Raw genomic sequence first — 22234 nt, forward strand, 5'->3', positions numbered from 1 at the left:
GCATCTTAAGGAGTGCCACATTATCACAAAGTAGAAGCTGCAGGGGTGACAAAGAGACTCCAGATGCTAGCAGTACAGTAGAGATCAGTAAATCTCCAGACGAGTCGGAGACCCAAGGAATTAGGTGGAATAACTGAGCCGCTAAGTAATAGAATCTAGTTTTAGGAAGGGCCAGACCACCCGTGTCCCGAGGTCTAGTTAGAGTATCCAATTTAATCCGAGCTCTACGGTTGGCCCATACCAGTGATGACAAGAGACCATCTATAATACCAAATAATCTCTGGGGGAGATATACAGGGGAATGTTGGAGGACATACAGCATTTTAGGTAATACAACCATTTTAATAAGGTTAATCCTACCCGTGACAGTAAGGGGCAGTTCACTCCCTAACACGAGACCGTAAATAGTCCATTTGCGGACGTATATTCAGATCAATAAATTGCGAGGACCGGTTGGTGATCCATACCCCCAAATATTTAAAAGAGTCAACCCAACGAAGCGGCAGGTCCCCGGGAGGGCAGGCAGGACAGGAGCCTCTAAGCGGAAGGACACAGGACTTGTCCCAGTTAATGGACAGTCCGGAGAATCCCCCAAAAGTGTCAATTACTTCCAAAATATGAGGCATATTGATAAAATAATCGGATACAAACAACAGAATATCATTGCGTAGAGAGCAATTTTGTCTGTCCTGCCACCCAGTCGGAAGCCCGCCACCCGCGGAGAGGATCTGATAATACAGGCCAAGGGCTCTATGGCCAGTGCAAATAGGATCGGGGACAACGGACAACCCCGTCTCGTCCCTCTTTGTAAAGAGAAAGATGGGGATATGTGACCGTTAACAGAAACCCTAGCCTTGGGTGCAGAGTAAAGCAGCTGAACACATTTTTTAAAGCTAGGTCCAATACCAAATCGGTCCAATGTCCCCCACAAGAAGCCCCACTCCACTGAATCAAACGCCTTAGCAGCGTCCAGAGAAACAATAGCTGAGGAGCGGGACCCCTCATGAGGGGCCTGGAGATGCGTATAGTGTCTACGTAAGTTAGGTAAAGTGGACCGGCCCGGCATGAACCCCGATTGGTCCTCATGTATCAATTGAAGAACCACAGCGTTGAGCCTTGTCGCCAGTATTTTAGCTAGGATCTTAACGTCAGTAGTTAGCAAGGAAATTGGACGATAAGATTCGACTCGTGTTGGGTCTTTGTCTGGTTTAGGGAGTACTATAATGAGGGCCTCTGCCATAGTCAGGCAACCTACCCTGCATGAATAAGTCATTATATATCTCAAGGAGTTTAGGGCCATAAAAGGGTAAGTGTATTTTATAAAGTTCCAGGGGCAATTCATCAAGACCCGGGGTCTTTCCACCGGGAAAGGAATTAACAGCGGATTCCACTTCAAGCAGCGTTAAGGGGGAGTCCAAAAACGTTATAGCGTCCAGGGACAGCGTGGGTAATGGAATATCAGCTAAATACATCTCTATTTCCGGCATTGTGAGAGTGAGCCTAGAGCTATACAGTCGTTTATAGTAATCTACGAAGTCCCCCACAATATCAGGAGTATCAAAGTGGGTCACGTCATCACTGGTACAAATTACAGGCACAGTATTAGACGCCCTGTCCACACCCGCCAATGTTGCCATAAAGCTACCAGGCCTGTCACCCGTTGCATAGTACGTGTGTTGGGCATACAGTAGACGGTACTTAGCCTTATCAGCCAAGCAGTCACGCCATTCAGCCTGCGCAAGCAACTACCTCTCCCTCGTAGTGTCAAGACCATCGGCCATATACTGAAGCTCCAGCCGCCTACATCCTGCCTCAAGGTCGCGTTCACCCTGGGCATAACCAGATTTTAAAACAGCCACTGTTTTGATCAGGGTGCCACGGACATATGCCTTAAAGGCATCCCATAAAACTGTGTTGGACACCGAGCCCTGATTTTCCAGCAAGAAAGCTTCCCACATCGCCACCAGCTCCGCACCGGTGCCCATCTGAGCCAGCCAAAAGGAATTAAACCTCCAAAACCGAGCCCCCCTAACATACCCCATGTCTAGACAGAGAATTACTGGGGAATGATCGGATATACCCCTGGTAGCATACTGAACATCAATTAACCTTGGCAGCAGGCCTTTAGAGGTGAGGGCTAAATCAATCCTGGAGAAGGATAAGTAAGTAGGAGAAAAGCATGTATACTGTCGTATGCCAGGATGACGGACTCTCCACGCATCGACCAGGCCCAGACTTTCCACCAGTAGTGCAAAGTCCCTTTTGCACACCACAGGAGCATCCGGGGACCGTCTAGTTCTATCTAAAGCATGGTCGAGGACGTTATTGAAGTCGCCAAGGCAAACTATAGCAACATTCGGATATAGCGTAATAAACTCGGCTGCCTTTCTGAGAACCTCCGGGGAATAGGGGGGTGGTATATAAACAGCCAGGATAAGCAAAGACATGGAGTAAACTTGACATTTTAGAAAGACATATCTGCCCCACTGGTCCAGCTGGACCTGATCAAGGACGAACGGGACCGACCTTCGGACTAGAATTGACACACCCCACAAATGCGACGTATGGGTGGAGTGGTATGCCCAGCCCACCCAGGGTTTCTTAAGAGCCATGACCTTTGCTCCCACCAGATGGGTCTCCATGAGGCAGATAATATCCGCACCATATTGTTTGACGAAGCACTAATGAGCGTTTGACTTTGTCGTTCAGCCCCCGGACATTCCAGGGCAGAAATTTAAGTTGATTAGAGGCCATCAGTCAAGGCACAACTAAATGTTTGGTCGGTCCCGCCTATCCCCGACAGGCCAGCAACACCAATACTAGATGAAGTCAAAGAAATCAAAGAATCCATAGCGTCTGCAACACATACATGAAAAGAAAAAAAACAAATAACAAAATACAATCCCTCCCGTCCTGCCCCCCCACCCTGTATACCCACCCGAACTGAGGCATACCCTGTCCCAATAAACTGTTCCCCTTAACAAAGAAAAAACAAACTATACCAACATAAAAGGGCAAAGAATGAGATGACCAAAGACAAGGGCGTAGGTCCCCCACCCCCACATAAGAAAAGTGTGGAGACCCACCCCTCCCCGAGCCCTAGACATAAACATCAGTGAAATGAGAAATAAACATTAGCAGAGGCAACGTAGCATTATCCGGGTAACATACTGTCATGCAGAAATCTGTAAAACACCAGCCGAAACATAATGATATATCAGACATTAAGAATCAGGAGCAAGCGCCCGCCTGGCCGGGGCCCAGCGATCCAGCCACAGGGCAGCGTCCCGAGGTGTAGCAAAGAATTTTGTTTCTCCGTCCGCTACCACCCTTAGCCTAGAAGGAAAAAGCATTGCATACTGTAGATTGAGTTCCCTGAGGCGTCTTTTAATCGGAACAAATTGTGCACGGTCCTTTTGCACCTCCAGCGCAAAGTCCGGAAACATGGATATTTTAGAACCGTTCCACAACAGGGGACCCTTGGTGCGCGCCAGGGATAGAACAGCATCCCGATCTCTGTAATGGAGGAATTTTGCTATGAGTGTGCGCGGCGGCGCTCCCGGTGGTAGCGGCCTGAAAGGGATTCTGTGAGCCCGTTCAACTGTGAAGAAAGGCGTAAAGGAGTCCGCCCCAAAAGAATTTTTAAACCAAGCTTCAACGAACTGCTCCGGGGCGTTACCCTCCTCCTTCTCCGGGAGCCCCACAAAGCGGACGTTATTCCTCCTCAGTCTGCCCTCCATATCTAGCATCTTGCCTTTTATATCGGACAGCTGACCATCAATGGCAGTAACACGGGAGCTAAGCGGTGAAATCTTATCTTCCAGCGTAGATGTTCGGGTCTCAACTTCTCCGACCCGTTCCCTCACTTTTTGGATATCATGATGGATTATGGTCAGGTCAGCCTGCACCTGGCCTATCTTGTCAGAAAGACTGGATTCGCTAGCCGCCAAGGCTTCCAACACTTTTTGCAGCACAGAAACATCACCAGAGAAGGATGATTGACTGGGGGACACCGGTGGGGGGGGTCTCACCACCCCTAACCGGCGTTGCTGCATGCTTTCCAGGAGTATGCCAGTACTGGGAAAGCCGGGCTGCAGCTGATTTGTGATGATTCTTCACCATTTTTAGGTATATGAGAATAAATCAGGATCAGTAACTCAGTGAAGACCCAGCAGCAACACAGAGATTGGAGAGCACAGGATAAAGTCAATGTGTGCACACACTTTAAGCAGGAGGACAGAATCACAGTACCTCATAGGACCATATAGCAGGCCAGAGCAGTTCCACAGGAGCACGACCCTTATATACAGCAATTCACCCAGGCAGCCCCAGGCTCTGTTGCACACAGGCAGCACAGGGGAGGAGAGGGGGGGTCGCGGGTGACACAGCTCCCTGCAGCGCTGGGTCTGTGTATGTGGATTATGTGCAGGCTCCGGCAGGTCAAAGCGGCTTTCCCCGGTGAGAGCGGGTCCCGTGCGGCGCACACAGCAAGGGCGCGCTGGAGAGCCGACTAAATGCCAAATTTGACATTTACAGATATGAACCATGTAAGCTAAAATTCTCTTTAATCACTTTATTAGGTACATTTACTCATTACTGCAAAAATCTAATTGTCCAATGATGTGGCAGCAACTCTGTGCATAAAAGCATGTAGGCATGGTCAAGTGGATCAGTTGTTGCTAAGGCCAAACACCAGAATGGGGTAGAAATGTGATCTTAGTGACTTTGGCTATGGCTTTGATGCCAGGTGGGACCTATCTCAAACTTCTGATTGCCCAGTATTTTCATATACCGCAGTCTCAAGAGTTTTTTCAAAGAATGGTGATCAAATTATCCAGTGAGTGGTAGTTCTGTTGGTGAACATGCCTTGTTGATGAAGGTCAGAGGAGAATATGGCCAGACTGGTCCAAGTTAGCATGAAAGCAACTGAAATCAAAATAAGTGTTTTAAAGCATCTGTATGCACAATAATCATCTCTGAACACACATCACACCGAACCTTGAAGTGGATGGGCTGCAGAAGATCACATTGACTTGTCCTTCAGCGAAGAACAGGAAACTGAAACAGCAGTGGGCACATGCTAACTAAGTGTGGTAATTTGAAGAACAGAAAGATAATGTCTGCTCTGTATTTATTTTATTAGCACTTTCTTATATAGCGCCGCATATTCCGTTGTGCTTTACAATTAGAACCGTTATAGAACAAAACTGGGCCAAGACAGACATAGAGGTAGGAAGGCCCTGCTCGCAAGCTTACAATCTGTATAGAATCTGTTTCTGCTTCAACATGCAGATGATGGTTGAAATTTGGATTAACATGTATCCCAGCATCCATCCGGAGTTATGTCAATGGTTCATGCTAGTGGTGTGTTAATGGGGATATATTTTTTTTTGGCACACATTGAGCATAATTTAAATGCCACAGTTCACCTGCCAATACTCCACTGAGTATTGTTGCTGATCTTGTGCATCCCTTTATGGACAAAGGGGTAGATGTATCAAGCAATGAAGAGCGGATAAGTTGCCCATAGCAACCAAACAGCATTTTCCGATCATTTCATAGAATTTGCTTGAGGAATGCATCCTCAAAGCTAATTGGTTGCTATGGGCAACTTCTCCACTAATCAATTTCTCAACTCCTCGCTGCTAGTCCACCCATGTTCTAATGGCTACTTCCAACTTTCTATGAAAATCCGTTTTGTCTACTCTGGACATCAGATCTCAATCCAATAGAGCACTTTGGGGATGTGTTGGACTGATAGATTCAAAGCATGAATGTGCAGTAAATCTGTATATGTACAAAAATAAGGAAAGTTTTAGTACCTTTGGGGTCATTCTGACCCGATCGCACTCTGCAGTTTATCGCAGCGATCGGGTCAGAATTGCACATGTGCCGGTGCACGCCAGACGGCCGAAGGCCATCACTGAGCTACGATCGCCTTTGCCTGGTTGAGCTGGGGGGGGGGGGGGGGCGGAACGGCGGCGTTTGGCCGCCGTTTCGTGGGCACGGTCCGGCCAACGCAGGTGTGGCTCAGCTCCTATGCAGTACTATGAAGTCATACCTAATAAAGTGCCAGTTTCAGTCTACTTTAAGTCCATTACAGAGCTCTGCAACTACATCTTCTAGACCAGGGGTGGGGAACCTTTTTTCTACCAAGGGCCATTTGGATATTTATAAAAACCATCGGGGGGCCATACAAAAATTATCAACTTAAAAATTAGCCTGCCCCCAGTCTCTTGTTATGCCCGATTTAGATTTGCTCCCAGTCAGTTGTTATGCCCCATTAGGTATGCCCACTGTCCGTTGTTTTGGCCCATTAGATATGCCCTGTCAGTTGTTATGCCCCATTAGATATGCCCCATTAGATATGCCCCCTGTAGTTATGCCCCATTAAATATGCCCCCTAGTAGCGCCGCTTACACACACACACACACACACACACACACACACACACACACACACACACACACACACACACACACACACACACATTAAAAGAAAAAAAAAATACAATACTCACCAGCCCTGCTTCTGCTACCGGACCGCTGCCCTCCCTCTCCTCGGAACTATGGGAGAGATGTCATGACGTCTCTCCCATAGCGCCACACATGTACACTGCCTGAGCCAGAAGCTGGAGCTCAGGAGTGAGCTCCTGCCTCAAGCTGCTGCTGAGCCGGGCGCCCGCTGGTGTAAAATCTCAGCGGGCGTTCGGCATCTCCTCTCGTTTAGGTGAGCCTGGCCGGGCCGGATCAAGTGGCTCTGAGGGCCTTATACGGCCCTCGGGCCTGAGGTTCCCCACCCCTGTTCTAGACCGTCATGATGGGATCTTATAGAAGTCCACTCCACTGCATTGACATGATTGACACTGGGCTCTGGTACATGAACCAATTAATTCACTTAGTGTCTGGCAGTCTACTGGTATAATGAACTTTGCTTAGCAGCTTTTACGTTGATGTATTTTTCCAATTTGCATAACCCTTACCCTAAATATTTTTTGTGTTCATTTCATATATTTTCTGTTAGGCGCTATGGCTAAAGTTAGCAACACTATCTAGATAATTTTTTTATTTATTTTGCAATTGGTGCACTTAGTGATATTCCCCAAAATATGCACTAGCACTTCTAACAATTATATCGGTACCAAATGGGTACTTCTACACTTTTCTCAAGGTTTGGTGCAGTTACAGATGAACAGAAGTGTTCTAGTACCATTTCTTCCCAATAGGCATGCTGTGACTCCTAGTTGAATTCACCATTATTCACAAACTCTAAGGTTGCTACACACGCAAACGATTGGTGTCCTGGTATGGAGTCTGATCCACCCGACTGCTTTCAGCAACTGTGTACTGTATGGAGATGCTTCAATTATGGGCACCCTCTCTTGGCCCTCTCCTATAGCCTGTTAGCTGCATATGTAGTGAATGGCAATCTTAAGTAGTATTTGTTTCTTAGACAATTTGACACAAAACTGATAATTTTCTATTTTGGTTTTAATTTGCGTCATTGTCCATGATAGATTTTTTTATGTTTTTTTCTCTTACTATTGGATTATGGTGGTTTTATATAGGGTAACTTTTGCAAAGTATTGTGGTTTCCAGTTCTGTATGAAAAACTTGACTTGTGTATGTTTTGATTTCAGGTAAGAAACAAGATGGAACTGTCGAAAATCGGAACAAAGGTACTTTGCTGCTAATTCTGTGATACAATCCTTTGTAGTGTTTGCATATCCTAGTAAGGGAATACATACTGTATAATGTTAGACCTGTCCAGATTCTTCATGGCAGTAAATAAATTATGAGTAAGGTGGATTCCATTAAATAAGTACCATACTGGGTGAGTGGACAAATGTGGGGTGGTGGGCTTTTGATTTGCAGTGTGCTTACAGCCTGTTGCAGATATATACAAAATGAGTTGTGTTGATCACATTATGAAACTTTTCTAAAATTATATTAGGTTGAAGCTTTGGCACAAACATTACTGTAATGGCTTCCTGGTGAGCTATAGATGCTACATATGCCATGGTATTGTGTACGGCATACACACTTGTAGCAATGGAGCACACTTGATGTTTGTAGTTGTATTTAGTGTAGCATTATGTCTGATCTAGTTTTCATTTATTTCAATTGTCACTACAATTTATGTATGTTTTTTGTTTAGCAAAAGCTCAAGACGGTGCAGCCATGGAAATGCAGCCCCTTAAGAGTGAAGATGGTATAGATGGTGAAGACAAAAAGAAATCAAATTTGCCAAAGAAGGAGAAATCTGTTCTGCAAGGAAAACTTACTAAACTGGCAGTTCAGATTGGCAAAGCAGGTATTTCAAGACCTTTACATTTAAAAATGAAGTGCGTGTGCAATAGGTCTCCTTTGGCCTTTTAATTGTGTTTAATTAAAATCTATACCAAACATTTTTCCTAACTGGGGACAATATCCACTTACAATGTTTATCATCAATGTATGCTGGGAATGCGGTTAATATGTCGGCTGTCGTGATCTCGGCAGTCTAAATACTGATGCCAGAATCCCAACACCCATCAGAATTCTGGCCTCTGAATTCTTAAAGGTCAGGACACCGACAGCAGTCATCCTGGCCGTAATAAGTATAGCATGGGTTAGGTTTAGGGTTGGGGGGTTGAGGGTTAGGCTGCGCCACAGGAGATGTTAGGGTTAGGCTGCGGAGAGGGGGGGTTAGGCACCCCCTGGGAGGGTTAGGGTTAGGCTGCGGAGGATAGAGAGTTAGGTTTAGGCACCACCTGAAGTAGGTTAAGATTAGGCACTAAGGGGGAAAGTTAGGGTGTAGGGGAGAGGGTAGAATGGCTCATACTCACCCCGGTCTGTATTTCATGTATCGGGATCCCAGCGTTGGTATTATGACCGGAGGGATTCCAAACGCCAGCAAATCATACTGAACCCGTATGTTGGTCTATCACCAGACATACAAAAGTGCTCTCATTAAGGACTGTCACGCTTCCCGTAGCACACATTAATACCCTATCACACAGAGTTAAATTATTTGTGTTTTAATCCTTTTGTCATTTACCCTGAAACACAATCTGTCTTTATAAAAAACATGTATTGTAAAACATGTTTAGGCATGCAGTTCTGAGACCTTAAATGGTGACAGACAAAGTAGATATATGGTAGTGTGTTCCATTTTTTTTTTTAACAGTTTACTCCCAGCAGTGTTACCATGTTTTACCATTGCTAGAACTTTCATTTCCAGGAAAGCGTGTGTAAGGACATTGCTACAACAGCTTTTCTAATATTCTTACTTGGTGATAGTGCAGTGATTGTCTTTATATTTAGTTTAATAAATTTGGATATAGAATACTCCAAAAATAAATGAATTTGCATTCTGAATACAATATTTTAGTTTTAGAGTGCACTTTGCCAACATTTCTAAATGCTGACTTCTAAACATGTTCATTATGTTTCACCACTAGTGGCTACTGCCCTAGATGCTTTTCCCTCTATTAATATGTCAAAAGTAGCTTTCGACCAATACACTAGTATAGTGGTTACCTGTCATCCTTAGGCTCAGGTTTGTGCTTCTAATGGGCCACATTTTATGAATGACAGCCACCAGCACTGGATTTGTCTATCACATTGACCATAAATAATTTGATTTGGTCCTGGACCACCAACCCGTGGCAACGGCTGCAAGTCCCCCACAGCACCCTAGAGTTCCATGGCATCAATGTAGGAAACCACTGCACTAGAACAACATACTTACAAACATATTGAATAACTTGTACAAGTCATACTGTGGAATCAGTGAAGCCTTTGGAAATACTTTCAGAATTTAGTTCTCAGTGCACCAATAATGGAAAGGAGTAGGCCAGTGAAAACGGACATTACGTATGTACTATGAAAACTTGATTTGTACACACAACACATCTGGGTGTATATGTAATAGTTTCTTCAGGGTTGACTGGTTTAAACAGGTTTGTAAAAAAAAAAATTAAATTATGCTGTGACTACAGGGACAGGACTGTGACTACTTCTTTTTTTTTTTTTAAACCTTTTAGAAGGGAATCGTTTTGGCAACCCACATTTTTGTTGCCTGTGGTCTTCATTCGAGTGAGCTGAAGCAATGTAGTGAACTTACACACACACACACACACACACACACACACACACACACACACACACACACACACACACACACACACACACACACACACACACCAGAGAAATCGGGATGGTTAGAGGGTCAACCAGATCAGAGAGCTACTAATTCTGCCTAGCATCAGCTAAAACACTACAAACTCCTCTCCTAACAATCCTATAGGACAGGAGAAAAACACTAACATTCTTCTTTTCATTTTCATCTACCTCTGAGGGTACTATGGTTTTAATATGTTTAGTCTGTCTATATATTTTCAGACGTAATAGAAATAATAAGCAGTAAAAAATTTGTTTTTATTGGAAGACTTAAAATAAATCGTACCAAAGCCTAGTTGCCTTAAAATTTTAATGTTTGAGAACATTAACACATGGTTGATCAAGGTTTCTAATACATAACAATGTTTTACAGTATTTCTATAATAAGCAGGATCACATTTTTGTATCATTTAAAACATTTAATGTTAAAAAAAAGTGGTTGGGGGAAAAAAATATTTATTTATATTTTTTTTAAACCTGTTTTTTGTTTTGTTTTTTCCAACCCTGAGTTTTTCATTTCCTGGTACTGGAGTGATTTCAGCAATTATACCTGCTAAATACAGTAGTATGTCCTTTAAAACAAATAACCTCTTTAAATTTATTGACTATATCCCCAAATTCTGCTGGCTTCACAAAAACATAAGCTATTACATATAGCCTTTAGAGTATTTTATTTTTGCACCAAAAAAGGAAGTGCTAATTGTATAATATGTACACATTCTTGAAATATTAAGTTTTACCTCCCTTCCTAGCTTATTTTTTTATGCAGTCATTGTTGATTGGATGTGAGTTCTTAAATATTTCAGTTGTTGTTTCCTGGAGCTGTCAGAATGCTGCCCTGAAGAGAGAACTGTTTCTGTTGTCATTTGCTGTAACAAGATACTCAGTGCTTTTCTATAGTTATTACAGAGCTTACCTGATCACTGCTGCTCTATCGCCTTCTTGTCTTGTTTTCCCTTTGCTTGTATATTGTTAATTCATAATAATGGTTTCAGCATTCCCTAACATTGGTGGCTATGATCTATTCACTTTGTTTTGGAATCAGAATTTCTCATACGTCCTAGAGGATGCTGGGGTCCACTTCATGACCATGGGGTATAGACGGTTCCACAGGAGCCATGGGCACTCTTAAGACTTTCCAATGGGTGTGAACTGGCTCCTACCTCTATGCCCCTCCTCCAGACCTCAGTTTTAGAAATGTGCCCAGGCAGACTGGATGCACTCTAGGGGAGCTCTACTGAGCTTCTCTGAAAAGACTTGTTAGGTTTTTTGTTTTCAGGGAGATCTGGCATCAGACTCCCTGCTTCGTGGGACTGAGGGGACAGAAGTAGGAACCAACTTCCTGAAGAGTTTCATGGCTCTGCTTCTGGCTGACAGGACACCATTAGCTCCTGAAGGGTACTGAACGCTATCCGTGTCTAGATGCTCACTCCCACAGCACGCCGTCACCCCCCTCACAGAGGGGGGGGGGGGGGGGGGGGGGCGCCCGCGCCCTGGGCAGCAAAAATACCTATATACACTGCCAGTATAAATATTATGCAAAGTCTCTGAGGTAAAAACACGCCATTGCGGGGGCGAAGCTTCTTCCTCTGCAGCCAGCACACTGCTCAGTGCCATGTTCTCTCCTCAGGCTGCAGAGACATCGCTGGTCCTCCTTCACTTCTGACTACAAGTATCAGGGTGCAAAACAGGGGGAGGCACAAGCGAATTTGTTACTTTACAAGTGTGTTTTACTGTGTAAAAAGCGATGCATGTCAATGGGCATTCTGTGTTCACCGGCATTAGATACTGGCGCTGGGGTTGTGAACTGGCTGCTCCTAAACTGTGTCCCTCTGACGGATTTTACTGTGGGTCTGTCCCCTATAAGTCCCAGTGTGTCTGTGTGTGTGTTGTACACGTGTGTAAGACATGTCTGAGGCAGGGAGTTCTTCCCCGGTGGAAGCCATTTTAGGGACACAGACTTGTAATGTGAAAGAGTCTGAATCTCATGCTGAATGCTGGAGAAAGTCTGTGGAAGATGTGATTTTTCAGGGTTCTGTTCTTCCATCTGCAGGCGACCCCTCTGGGTCACATAAGAGACCATTTGCAAATATTGTGAATACTGATACCGACACGGACACTGATTCTTGTGTCAACGACAGTGACTCCAGGGAAATAGATCATAAATTTGCAAAAAATGTACAATATATGATTGTAGCTATAAGGGAAGTTCTGGAAGTTACGGAAGCCACTCCTGCACCTCAGGAGAAGGCTTATTTCTATAAAGAAAAGAAATCTAAGGTCACTTTCCCTCCTTCACACGAGCTTAATACTCTCTTTGAAGGGATGTGGGTGAATCCCGAAAAGAAATTTCGTATTCCCAAGAGAATTGAAATGGCTTATCCTTTCCCGATAGAGCACAGAAAAAAATGGGAGTCACCCCCTGTGTTAGACAGTGCACTGTCCAGGTTGACAAAGAAGGTAATTCTCCCTGCATCTGGCACGGCTTCACTAAAGGAGCCAGCTGACCGGAAAATGGAAACTACATTAAAATCCATTTATGTTGCCAATGGTACTCTGCTCAGACCCACAATTGCTTGCGCATGGGTTAGTCGCGCCATTGAAAAATGGTCAGACAGCGTGTCATCAGAAATTTACACGATTGATAAAGATGAGATACTCCTTAAGTTAGGTAGTATCAAAGACGCTGCCGCTTACATGCTAGAAGCGATAAAAGATATTGGACTCTTGAGTTCACAAGCCGCTACCATGGCAGTATCGGCTCGAAGGGTGTTGTAGATTCGCCAGTGGAACGCGGATGCAGATTCCAAAAGAAATATGGAGGCTCTCCCATATAAAGGTGAGGCCTTATTTGGCGATGGACTGGATGCGTTAGTCTCGGCGGCTACCGCAGGTAAGTCGACATTTTTGCCCTCTACGCCTGCACCGGCCAAAAAGACATATCACGCTCACATGCAGTCCTTTCGGCCCTATAAATACAAAAAAAGCGAGAGTTCCCCCTTCTTTGCAGGTAGGGGAAGAGGAAAGGGAAAGAAGTCCACAGCGGCTTCAGGTTCCCAGGAGCAGAAGTCTACTCCTACTTTTGCCAAATCTCAGCATGACGCTGGGGCTCCCTTCGGGAGGCCGGTCAGGTGGGGGCACGTCTCAAACTGTTTAGCCAAGCCTGGATTCTGTCTGGCCTGGATCCCTGGGTGTTACAAATAGTGTCCATGGGGTACAAGCTGGAGTTTCAAGATGTTCCCCCATGCCGATTTTTCAAATCGACCTTGCCAGCTTCTTTTCCAGAAAGAGAAGCAGTAACAGCGGCAATCCAAAAATTGTCAGGATCAGGTCATAGTCCTGGTACCTTTGTCACAACAAGGGGAGGGTTTTTATTCAAGCCTTTTTGTAGTTCCGAAGCTGGACGGCTCGGTCAGACCAATCCTAAACCTAAAAAATCTAAATCTCTACTTGAAACGATTCAAGTTCAAAATGGAATCACTGAGGGCAGTGATTTCTAGTCTGGAGGAGGGGGATTACATGGTGTCAGTAGACATAAAAGATGCTTACCTGCATGTTCCCATTTATCCTCCTCACCAGGCTTATCTGAGATTCGCGGTTCAGGATTGCCATTACCAATTTCATACATTGCCTTTCGGTCTCTCCACGGCACTGAGGGTATTCACCAAGGTGATGGCGGAGATGATTGTTCTCCTGCGTCAAAAAGAAGTCAATATAATTCCTTATCTAGACGATCTCCTGATTAAAGGTGAGATCCAGGGAGCAGTTGTTACAGAACATCACACTCCCTGTCTATACTCCAACAACACGGTTGGATCATAAATTATCCAAAGTCACAGTTGGCCCAGACGACAAGATTGCCTTTTCTCGGGATGATGCTAGACACAGAAGTCCAGAGTTTTTCTTCCGGTGGAAAAGGCTCTGGAAATCCAGAAAATGGTACAACAGATATTGAAGCCAACAAGTGTGTCGATCCATCAGTGCATTCGGTTGTTGAGGAAAATGGTGGCTGCCTATGAGGCCATACAGTTTGGCAGGTTCCATGCCAGAGTATTCGAGTGGGACCTGTTCGACATGTGGTCGGGATCCCACCTACACATGCACCGGAAGATAGTCCTGTCGTCAAAAGCCAGGATTTTGCTCCTGTGGTGGCTACACAGCTCCTACCTACTAGAGGGACGCAGGTTCGGGATTCAGGACTGGGTCCTGGTAACCACGGATGCAAGTCTCCGAGGCTGGGGAGCAGTCACTCAGGGGGAAAGCTTTCAAGGAAAATGGTCAAGTCAGGAAGCCTGCCTTCACATAAACATGCTGGAATTGAGAGCCATTTACAACGGCCTTCAACAAGCGGTACATCTTCTTCAAGATCATCCCGTACAGATCCAGTCGGATAATGTAACAGCAGTCGCGTACATAAACAGTCAAGGCGGAACGAAAAGCAAAGCGGCAATGGCAGAAGTGACGAAGATCCTCCTCTGGGCAGAAAGACGTGAAGGCTCTGTCGGCAATTTTCATTCCGGGAGTAGACAACTGGGAAGCAGACTTCCTCAGCAGACACGATCTCCATCCAGGAGAGTGGGGCCTCCACCAAGAAGTCTTCGCAGAGGTGACAAGTCTTTGGGGAGTTCCTCAAGTAGACATGATGGCATCTCGTCGCAACAAGAAGCTTCAGAAGTATTATTCCAGGTCGAGAGATCCTCAAGCAATAGCAGTGGATGCGCTAGTGACCCAGTGGGTCAGTGTATGTCTTCCCTCCACTTCCGTTGATCCCAAAAGTTCTCAGGATCATAAGAACAACAAGGGTTCGAGCAATCTTCATTGACCCAGACTGGCCAAGGAGAGCTTGGTACCCAGATCTTCAGGAGTTGCTCATAAAAGATCCTCGGCCTCTTTCTCTTCACAAGGACCTGCTGCAGCAGGGGCCATGCGTGTATCAAGACTTACCGCGGCTACGTTTGACTGCATGTCCCGAAAGGGTATTCCAAAGGAAGTCATTCACACACTTATTCAGGCCAGGAAAGGAGTAATGTCGAAACATTACCACCGTATTTGGAGAAAATGTGTCTTGGTGTGAATCCAAAAAAGCTCCTACGGAAGAGTTTCAGTTGGGACGTTTTCTCCATTTTCTGCAGGCTGGTGTGGAGGCAGGCCTTCGATTGGGGTCAATCAAGGTCCAGATTTCGGCCTTGTCAATTTTTTTCCAAAAACAATTGCCCTCTTTTCCAGAGGTTCAGACCTTCGTGAAAGGGGTTCTGCACATCCACCCTCCATTTGTGCCTCCAGTGGCACCATGGGACCTTAATGTGGTGTTGCAGTTCCTTCAATCGGATTGGTTTGAGCCTCTACAAAAGATAGAGTTGAAGTTTCTCACTTGGAAAGTGGTGATGCTTTTGGCATTGGCATCCGCAAGGCGGGTGTCTGAATTGGGGGCCTTGTCTCACAAGAGCCCTTACCTGGTTTTTCGTGAAGATAGGGCAGAGTTGAGAACTTGCCAACATTTTCTTCCGAAGGTGGTTTCATCTTTCCACATAAACCAACCTGTTGTGGTGCCAGTAGTTACTGACAATTTCACTGAGTCAGTCTCTAGATGTGGTTAGAGCTCTGAAGAGTTATGTCGCTAGAACAGCTAGGATACGGAAAACAGGGCTCTGTTTGTCCTGTATGCTCCCAACAAGATTGGGTGTCCTGCTTCCAAGCAGACTATTGCGTGCTGGATCAGAGGGGTTATGCAGCATGCACATTCTACGGTTGGATTGCTGTTGCCTGCGTCGGTGAAGGCCCATTCTACTAGTAAGGTGGGCTTATCCTGGGCGGCTGCCCGGGGTGTCTCGGCGTTACAAGTTTGCAGAGCAGCTACTTGGTCAGGGTCAAACACATTTGCTAACTTCTACAAGTTTGACACCTTGGCCGATGAAGACCTCAAGTTTCGGTCAATCGGTGCTGCAGGGTCATCCGAACTCTCCCGCCCGTACTGGAGCTTTGATATAAACCCCATGGTCATGAAGTGGACCCCAGCATCCTCTAGGACGTATGAGAAAACAGGATTTTAATACCTACCGGTAAATCCTTTTCTCCTAGTCCATAGAGGATGCTGGGCGCCCGTCCCAGTGCGTATTTTACTTGCAGCTTTGTTATTAGAATTACACAAGTTGTGTTTTCTTAGTTTTCAGCATGTTGCTGTAATTGATTCATGCCTGTTGGCGTGTGTTATGTTGATGGCCATGTGTGCGGCATGGTTGCGGTGTGAGCTGGTATGTATCTCACAGTTAGTTTTAAAGTAAACCTTGAAATGTCCGTCTCCCTGGGCACAGTTCCTATAACTGAGGTCTGGAGGAGGGGCATAGAGGGAGGAGCCAGTTCACACCCATTGAAAAGTCTTAAGAGTGCCCATGGCTCCTGCGGAACAGTCTATACCCCATGGTCATGAAGTGGACCCCAGCATCCTCTACGGACTAGGAGGAAAGGATTTACCGGTAGGTATTAAAATCCTGTTATTATAGAAAGTCTTGCTAATGATAACTGGGTATAATTTGAAAGATAGCCTCCCAAAAATAGTTGTTTTGCTGTACAGAGTAGAGTACACGATTAGTGTTTCATGGCTAACAATTCTGCAAGGACTTTAATACAATTTCTTATGTAACTGACAGAAACATAGTTGAACAATGGAAGGAAAATATCTGTGACAAAACAGTCTGGTTGCAGTATACTGCTTTTGTAACATACTATTTTCTTAAACTGTTTTACAGTCTTATCACAGGAAATATATTTTTATTGTTTGTATGTATCGTCATTTAAATTTTTATGATATGATATTCATGATATTTTGTACCAAATGTATTTTTCTGAATAAGCCTACATTTAAATATATTCGTGACTTGGCATATTGCTTCCTCAGCCATGAGGAACACTGCTAGGTTGCATTGTGAACACATGCTAGGTTTTAACAAGCTATAGTTTAAAAGGAAATGTTAAAAAAGAAAAAAACCTGTTAATATAGTTCTATTTATCTCTGTGTGTTTATAATATACAGCTTACTCAGGCTGTATGAGACTGAACTACTGCAAAATATACATTCTATATAATCTGCATTTGTCCCATCTGCTCTTTCATGCTTCTACAGTAGATTAGCATTTGGAGAGAAACCGTTTTAGGGAGCAGGACATTTCAGTGACTTGTTAGCAGAAATGTTCTCTGTGGATTGAACATGGGCTGATCCAGTGATGTCTCCCTAACAGAAATGTTTGCATTATCTGTTTTAAAATCTATATAATATCCATTTAAGATACTACCTTAACCCTGCTAACTGGGAAAAAAAAGGGAGTTGTGAATACTCTAGCTAGCTAGAGTGGAATGATAGCTTAACATTGAACAATGGTTCATATCTCCGTTCTTGCATTTTGAACACTTCCTGATGCTATTTCACGCCTCTCCTTTTAAAGTAAATGGTAGGCACATACCCCAGGAAAAAAAGGCTGAGCAGAGCAGTCCCCGGGAATTTGTATAAGGTGGGACAGCGCTACAGAGCTATACTCGTTCCAAAGTAATAGTGTAGTTTTAATTTGTTACGTGAAGCTCTGTTTTTAAGTTGCCTTCTAAATGGTCCATTCCAGAATTATGTTGAAATGGTCCCTAAGCTCTTGCAAGTGTTACATTTATATTTAGCATAAAGAAATCTTCCTATCAAGATAACTTTTTTCTTAATAAAATGTCGTGCCTAATCTTGACATTTAAATATTATATTGCATAAGCAGATAAGATAATTAAAAATTAATCCTAAATTGTAAAAATCATAAAATTAAAGTTTTTTTAAACCTACTAATTTGCAGGACACACGGAATGTAAACACACAGGTGTAAAAATTAAGGAACAAGGCTATTCAGGATTCCATGTTCAAAACAAATACAAATCTTATTTTATTTAATTCAATGGAAACTGTTTCATGAAAACATGATAAAATAACTGAATAAAATACAAAATTTACTAATACCCTCCAAAAAGTGCTGGTCATTAATTTTAATACGACATACAATTTTTAAATTGCAGATCTAAAGTCTGTTGATTAGTCCATGAAGTTATAAACTGATGAATGTAGGCTCCAAGAATAGTAAATGGTATAAAGAAAGCAAACAAAGCCGAAAATCCATTTAACGCCTTGAAAATACTTGAATAGTTCAAATAAAACTAAAATGGAAATTGTTCTGGTCTGTTTTTCATTTTTAGTTTTGAACTATATAAACCAAATTGTGGCACTTCATTGTCTGGTCACCATTTCATTTGTAAATTTGAAGGTGTTTTTAATATTAGGAATCAAAGTTTTTGGTGTCCTTTTTATCTTGAGGACGCTCAACATTTCCTTACATGGACAAAAGGTGTATTTATAAATATTAAATTGCCTGTCAAACTTAAAATTCAATAAACTGTCAAACTTCAAATTCTATCATCTTGTACATTGTTTTGTTGCATATTAAACTATTTTCTGTATTCTTTAAAGGTTTGGTGATGTCTGCAATTACAGTTATAATCCTTGTACTATACTTTGTCATCAACACCTTCTGGGTTAATAAACGCCCCTGGTTGACTGAATGTACACCAATTTATGTCCAGTATTTTGTCAAGTTCTTCATTATTGGAGTTACAGTTCTGGTGGTAGCAGTACCAGAAGGTCTTCCACTTGCAGTAACCATATCACTGGCATACTCTGTTAAGGTATGGTTTTTTTTCTTATACCTTAAATTAATTGTCTAACTTATTAACATTACATAGCAAACCAAAGAAAATATGGAAAGGTGCAGGCATTTTTTTTTTGCTTAGTAAATACTATTATTTTTATTTTTGGGGAGCATCTTTATCCCCATTTACTAGGACAGGCCTGGCCAACCTGTGGCTCTCCAGCTGTTGTGAAACTACACATCCCAGCCTCCCCTTCCACAGTTCTAGCATTTCTTAATAGCAAAACTGTGGCAGGGCATGCTGGGACTTGTAGTTTTACAACAGCTGGAGAGCCACAGGTTGGCCAGGCCTGTACTAGAAACTATCTGCAGTCACACGTCAATCAGCTGTGCCATTTCCAAGGAAGAGTGCTTCACTGAGATTTCCACTGGAGATTAACTCCTGTGTGATGGTTTAGATGGTAATAATTTACAGATAACAGGAGAATTTGGTGATCACTCCTCACTCTTTTCTATGCCTTACTACAGATGTGTCCTCATACATCATCTAGCCTCATTAAACCATGCCGCATGAGGCCTGGCGCGAGTGAGCTACTAGATCCTATGCAACTCTGCTAGTGTCAGGCTTTTTTTTTTCAGAGTCGCAATACAAGTAGGATGCGCAGTGATACTGTGCTGATTAATTTGATATGCGATACTTGTATATTGTGTGTGACTGTATGAATCGTTGGAAACAAGCTGCAACTGATGCATCATGGCACTTCGTATACAGATTAAGAGACTCCGTTGCACGTAGATATACAAGGTGACATATAAAATTAATCATCGTGTTTCCTGGTGCGTCCTAGCTGCATTGTGTTGCAACGATGATGCATTTTTGGCATTAAAAAAAAGAAAAAAAGACGCCAGACACTGTCTCATGGGACCTGGCGCGCTCAGAGGGACTGTTTGGTGTGAATGTAGCAATGATGTTTGAGGATACATCTCTGTACAGGTTTGACTTAAAATATTCGATCTGCACTAGAAAATGCGGACCTTCCCATTGGGCAGCAAAGGTTTATGTCTTATCCATTTTAATAACTGCACTTCTACATTTAGTTTGTCTACTGTCTATTTTCTGTATAATCTGTTGGCACTATATGGAGTGTAATGGAATACTGGCAAGAAAACAAGTGTGCAGTAGAGCACCTGTTTTTCCTCATATACTGCATTCACGCAAGTGCTTAACATGCAGATGTGCAATGCTTTGCAACTTTTTATGGAGACCTGTGTTGAAATAGATGAACATTCTAATGTTTACTACTAAATAAGTCATTCTCAGATTACTAATTTTATTTTAATATATGGTCATTGTATTTTAGAGATTGTTGTTTGCTCCTCCCATTCTCCTGATACGTATAGATGTGTATCTTTTCCTTTTATTGATTAAAAACTCCTATGGTTCTACATTCTTCCCCCCCCCCCCCCCCCCCATTGTGACCAGGTGTTATCATAATGAGGCAGATTTTATTTTCCTAAAAAGCTGCTTTGGGTGCTTTTCTTCTTGAGAACGGCAGTGAAGTAAATGGAAAGCCCACCTGGACGTACCCTTGTTGTTTTTTTGGTAGTTATACCCTGTTACTGACCACCTTATGCAGATGTACCTTGATCTGACTTGGAAGGTGGGCTTACATCACCGCTCAATCAAAGAGCAATATTTGCATCTACTAATGAGGGATTTTATTTAGACATCACAAAGTACTTTTTATGTTAGCGTTTGTAGTTATATAAACACTGGCATCACACAATGTCTTGTTATCATTGCATAACCAATACAGTGATAACCAATAAGTATGATTACACCACAGATACTGTACACACTACATGGATCATTAGATCTACAGTAGAAAGGTCTACAGTCTTTAGGTTTGACCCCATGTGGTTGACAGGGTCAAAAGCTTGACACATGAAAAGGTCGATATGACAAAATGCAGACACAATATTTTTACAGGGTTTTTGTGTTTTCTTCGACAACGCACATGGGGGGGTCATTCCGACCTGATCGTAGCTGTGCTAAATTTAGCACAGCTACGATCACTTACACTGACATGCGGCGGGACGCCTAGCACAGGGCCAGTCCGCCCCGCATGTCAGGCCGCCCCCTTCCCGCACAAGTACTAAAGCATCGCACAGCAGCGATGCTTTTGTACTTGAAGAGTAACTCCCAGCCGGCGCAGCTCCTGCGGCTGGCCCGGAGTTACTTGTCGCTGTGTGTGACGTCACGCAGCCGCTGCGGTCCGACCCCCGCATGGTCCGGCCACGCCTGCGTTGGTCGGACCGCGCCAACAAAACGGTGGCCAAACGCCGCCCCCTCCTGCCCAGCACCGCCTCTACCTGTGAATCAGGCAGAGGCGATCGCTAGGCAACGACAGCTGTTGGCTGTCAGCCATGCGCCGGAGCACTGCGGCGCCAGCGCTTGCGCAGGTCTGACCTGATCGCTGCTCTGCGATGAACTGCAGTGAGCGATCAGGTCAGAATGACCCCCATGGGACCCCAATTAGTGTACCGTGTCACTTCGCTTGCCATGGGTCAGGCCAGGTTACTATTCCCAGTCGCAGTCCTTGTGGATGGTAAAGTATGGAAAAGTTAATAAAAATGCAAAAAGTTCAAAAACGCCATGATGACCATATGTGTGACAATTGTTATGTCGACCATAAGCACGGTCTACATTTTACATGTCTACCTATTGACCATATTGACTATTAGTGGTCGACCTTTTACTTGTCGTCCTATAGTCCGGATACAGTCTGTCTAGGTTCTCTGCATAGGAAGTGGTTCAGCAGCCTTTCCAACCCATGCTGCCTATTTGCTATTTCTAAGACATTGTTCTTGTTGCCTAGGTGGAGGTGAAAGAACAGGTTATGCTGATTATGGTTTTCTGTTTCTTCTGTAGAAAATGATGAAAGACAACAACTTGGTTAGGCATCTGGATGCTTGTGAAACCATGGGTAATGCCACTGCAATCTGTTCAGATAAAACTGGAACGTTAACCATGAACAGGATGACTGTAGTTCAAGCTTTCCTAAATGACAAACATTACAGAAAGATTCCGGATGCAGAGTCCTTACCTGAAAATTTGCTGGACCTCCTTGTAACAGGGATCTCCGTGAACTGTGCTTACACATCTAAAATTTTGGTAACCCTTTGATATTGCATAGCATTTACCCTGAAACTTGTCTAAATATGTATGATGCGTAGATGGATGTAGCATGTTACATTTATTATTGTGTATGTTAAGCTGCTTTTCACTCAAATGGATTTGTCTAGGTTATCTTAAATATACCTCTAGGTTTACCTTTTCCTATATAAATGTAGCTCCTACATATTTATTTTGTTTAAGGAGTAATACCTGGGGGGGGGGGG

The 22234-nt window shown here is 43.7% G+C and overlaps 1 protein-coding gene across 10 annotated transcripts in view; it reads left to right on the plus strand.

Annotated features, from left to right (window-relative positions):
• Positions 1-22234, plus strand: part of ATP2B1 (ATPase plasma membrane Ca2+ transporting 1) — a 356691-nt gene that overhangs the window by 232061 nt on the left and 102396 nt on the right. For all 10 annotated transcript variants that reach the window (XM_063927639.1, XM_063927641.1, XM_063927645.1 and 7 more), the window contains 4 exons: positions 7640-7678; positions 8158-8313; positions 18655-18869; positions 21765-22007. In XM_063927639.1, coding sequence (XP_063783709.1) covers positions 7640-7678; positions 8158-8313; positions 18655-18869; positions 21765-22007 — 653 coding nt within the window. The remainder of the gene's footprint in view (positions 1-7639; positions 7679-8157; positions 8314-18654; positions 18870-21764; positions 22008-22234) is intronic.

The sequence above is a fragment of the Pseudophryne corroboree genome, chromosome 6 (assembly GCF_028390025.1).
Source record: "Pseudophryne corroboree isolate aPseCor3 chromosome 6, aPseCor3.hap2, whole genome shotgun sequence".
NCBI lineage: Eukaryota > Metazoa > Chordata > Amphibia > Anura > Myobatrachidae > Pseudophryne > Pseudophryne corroboree.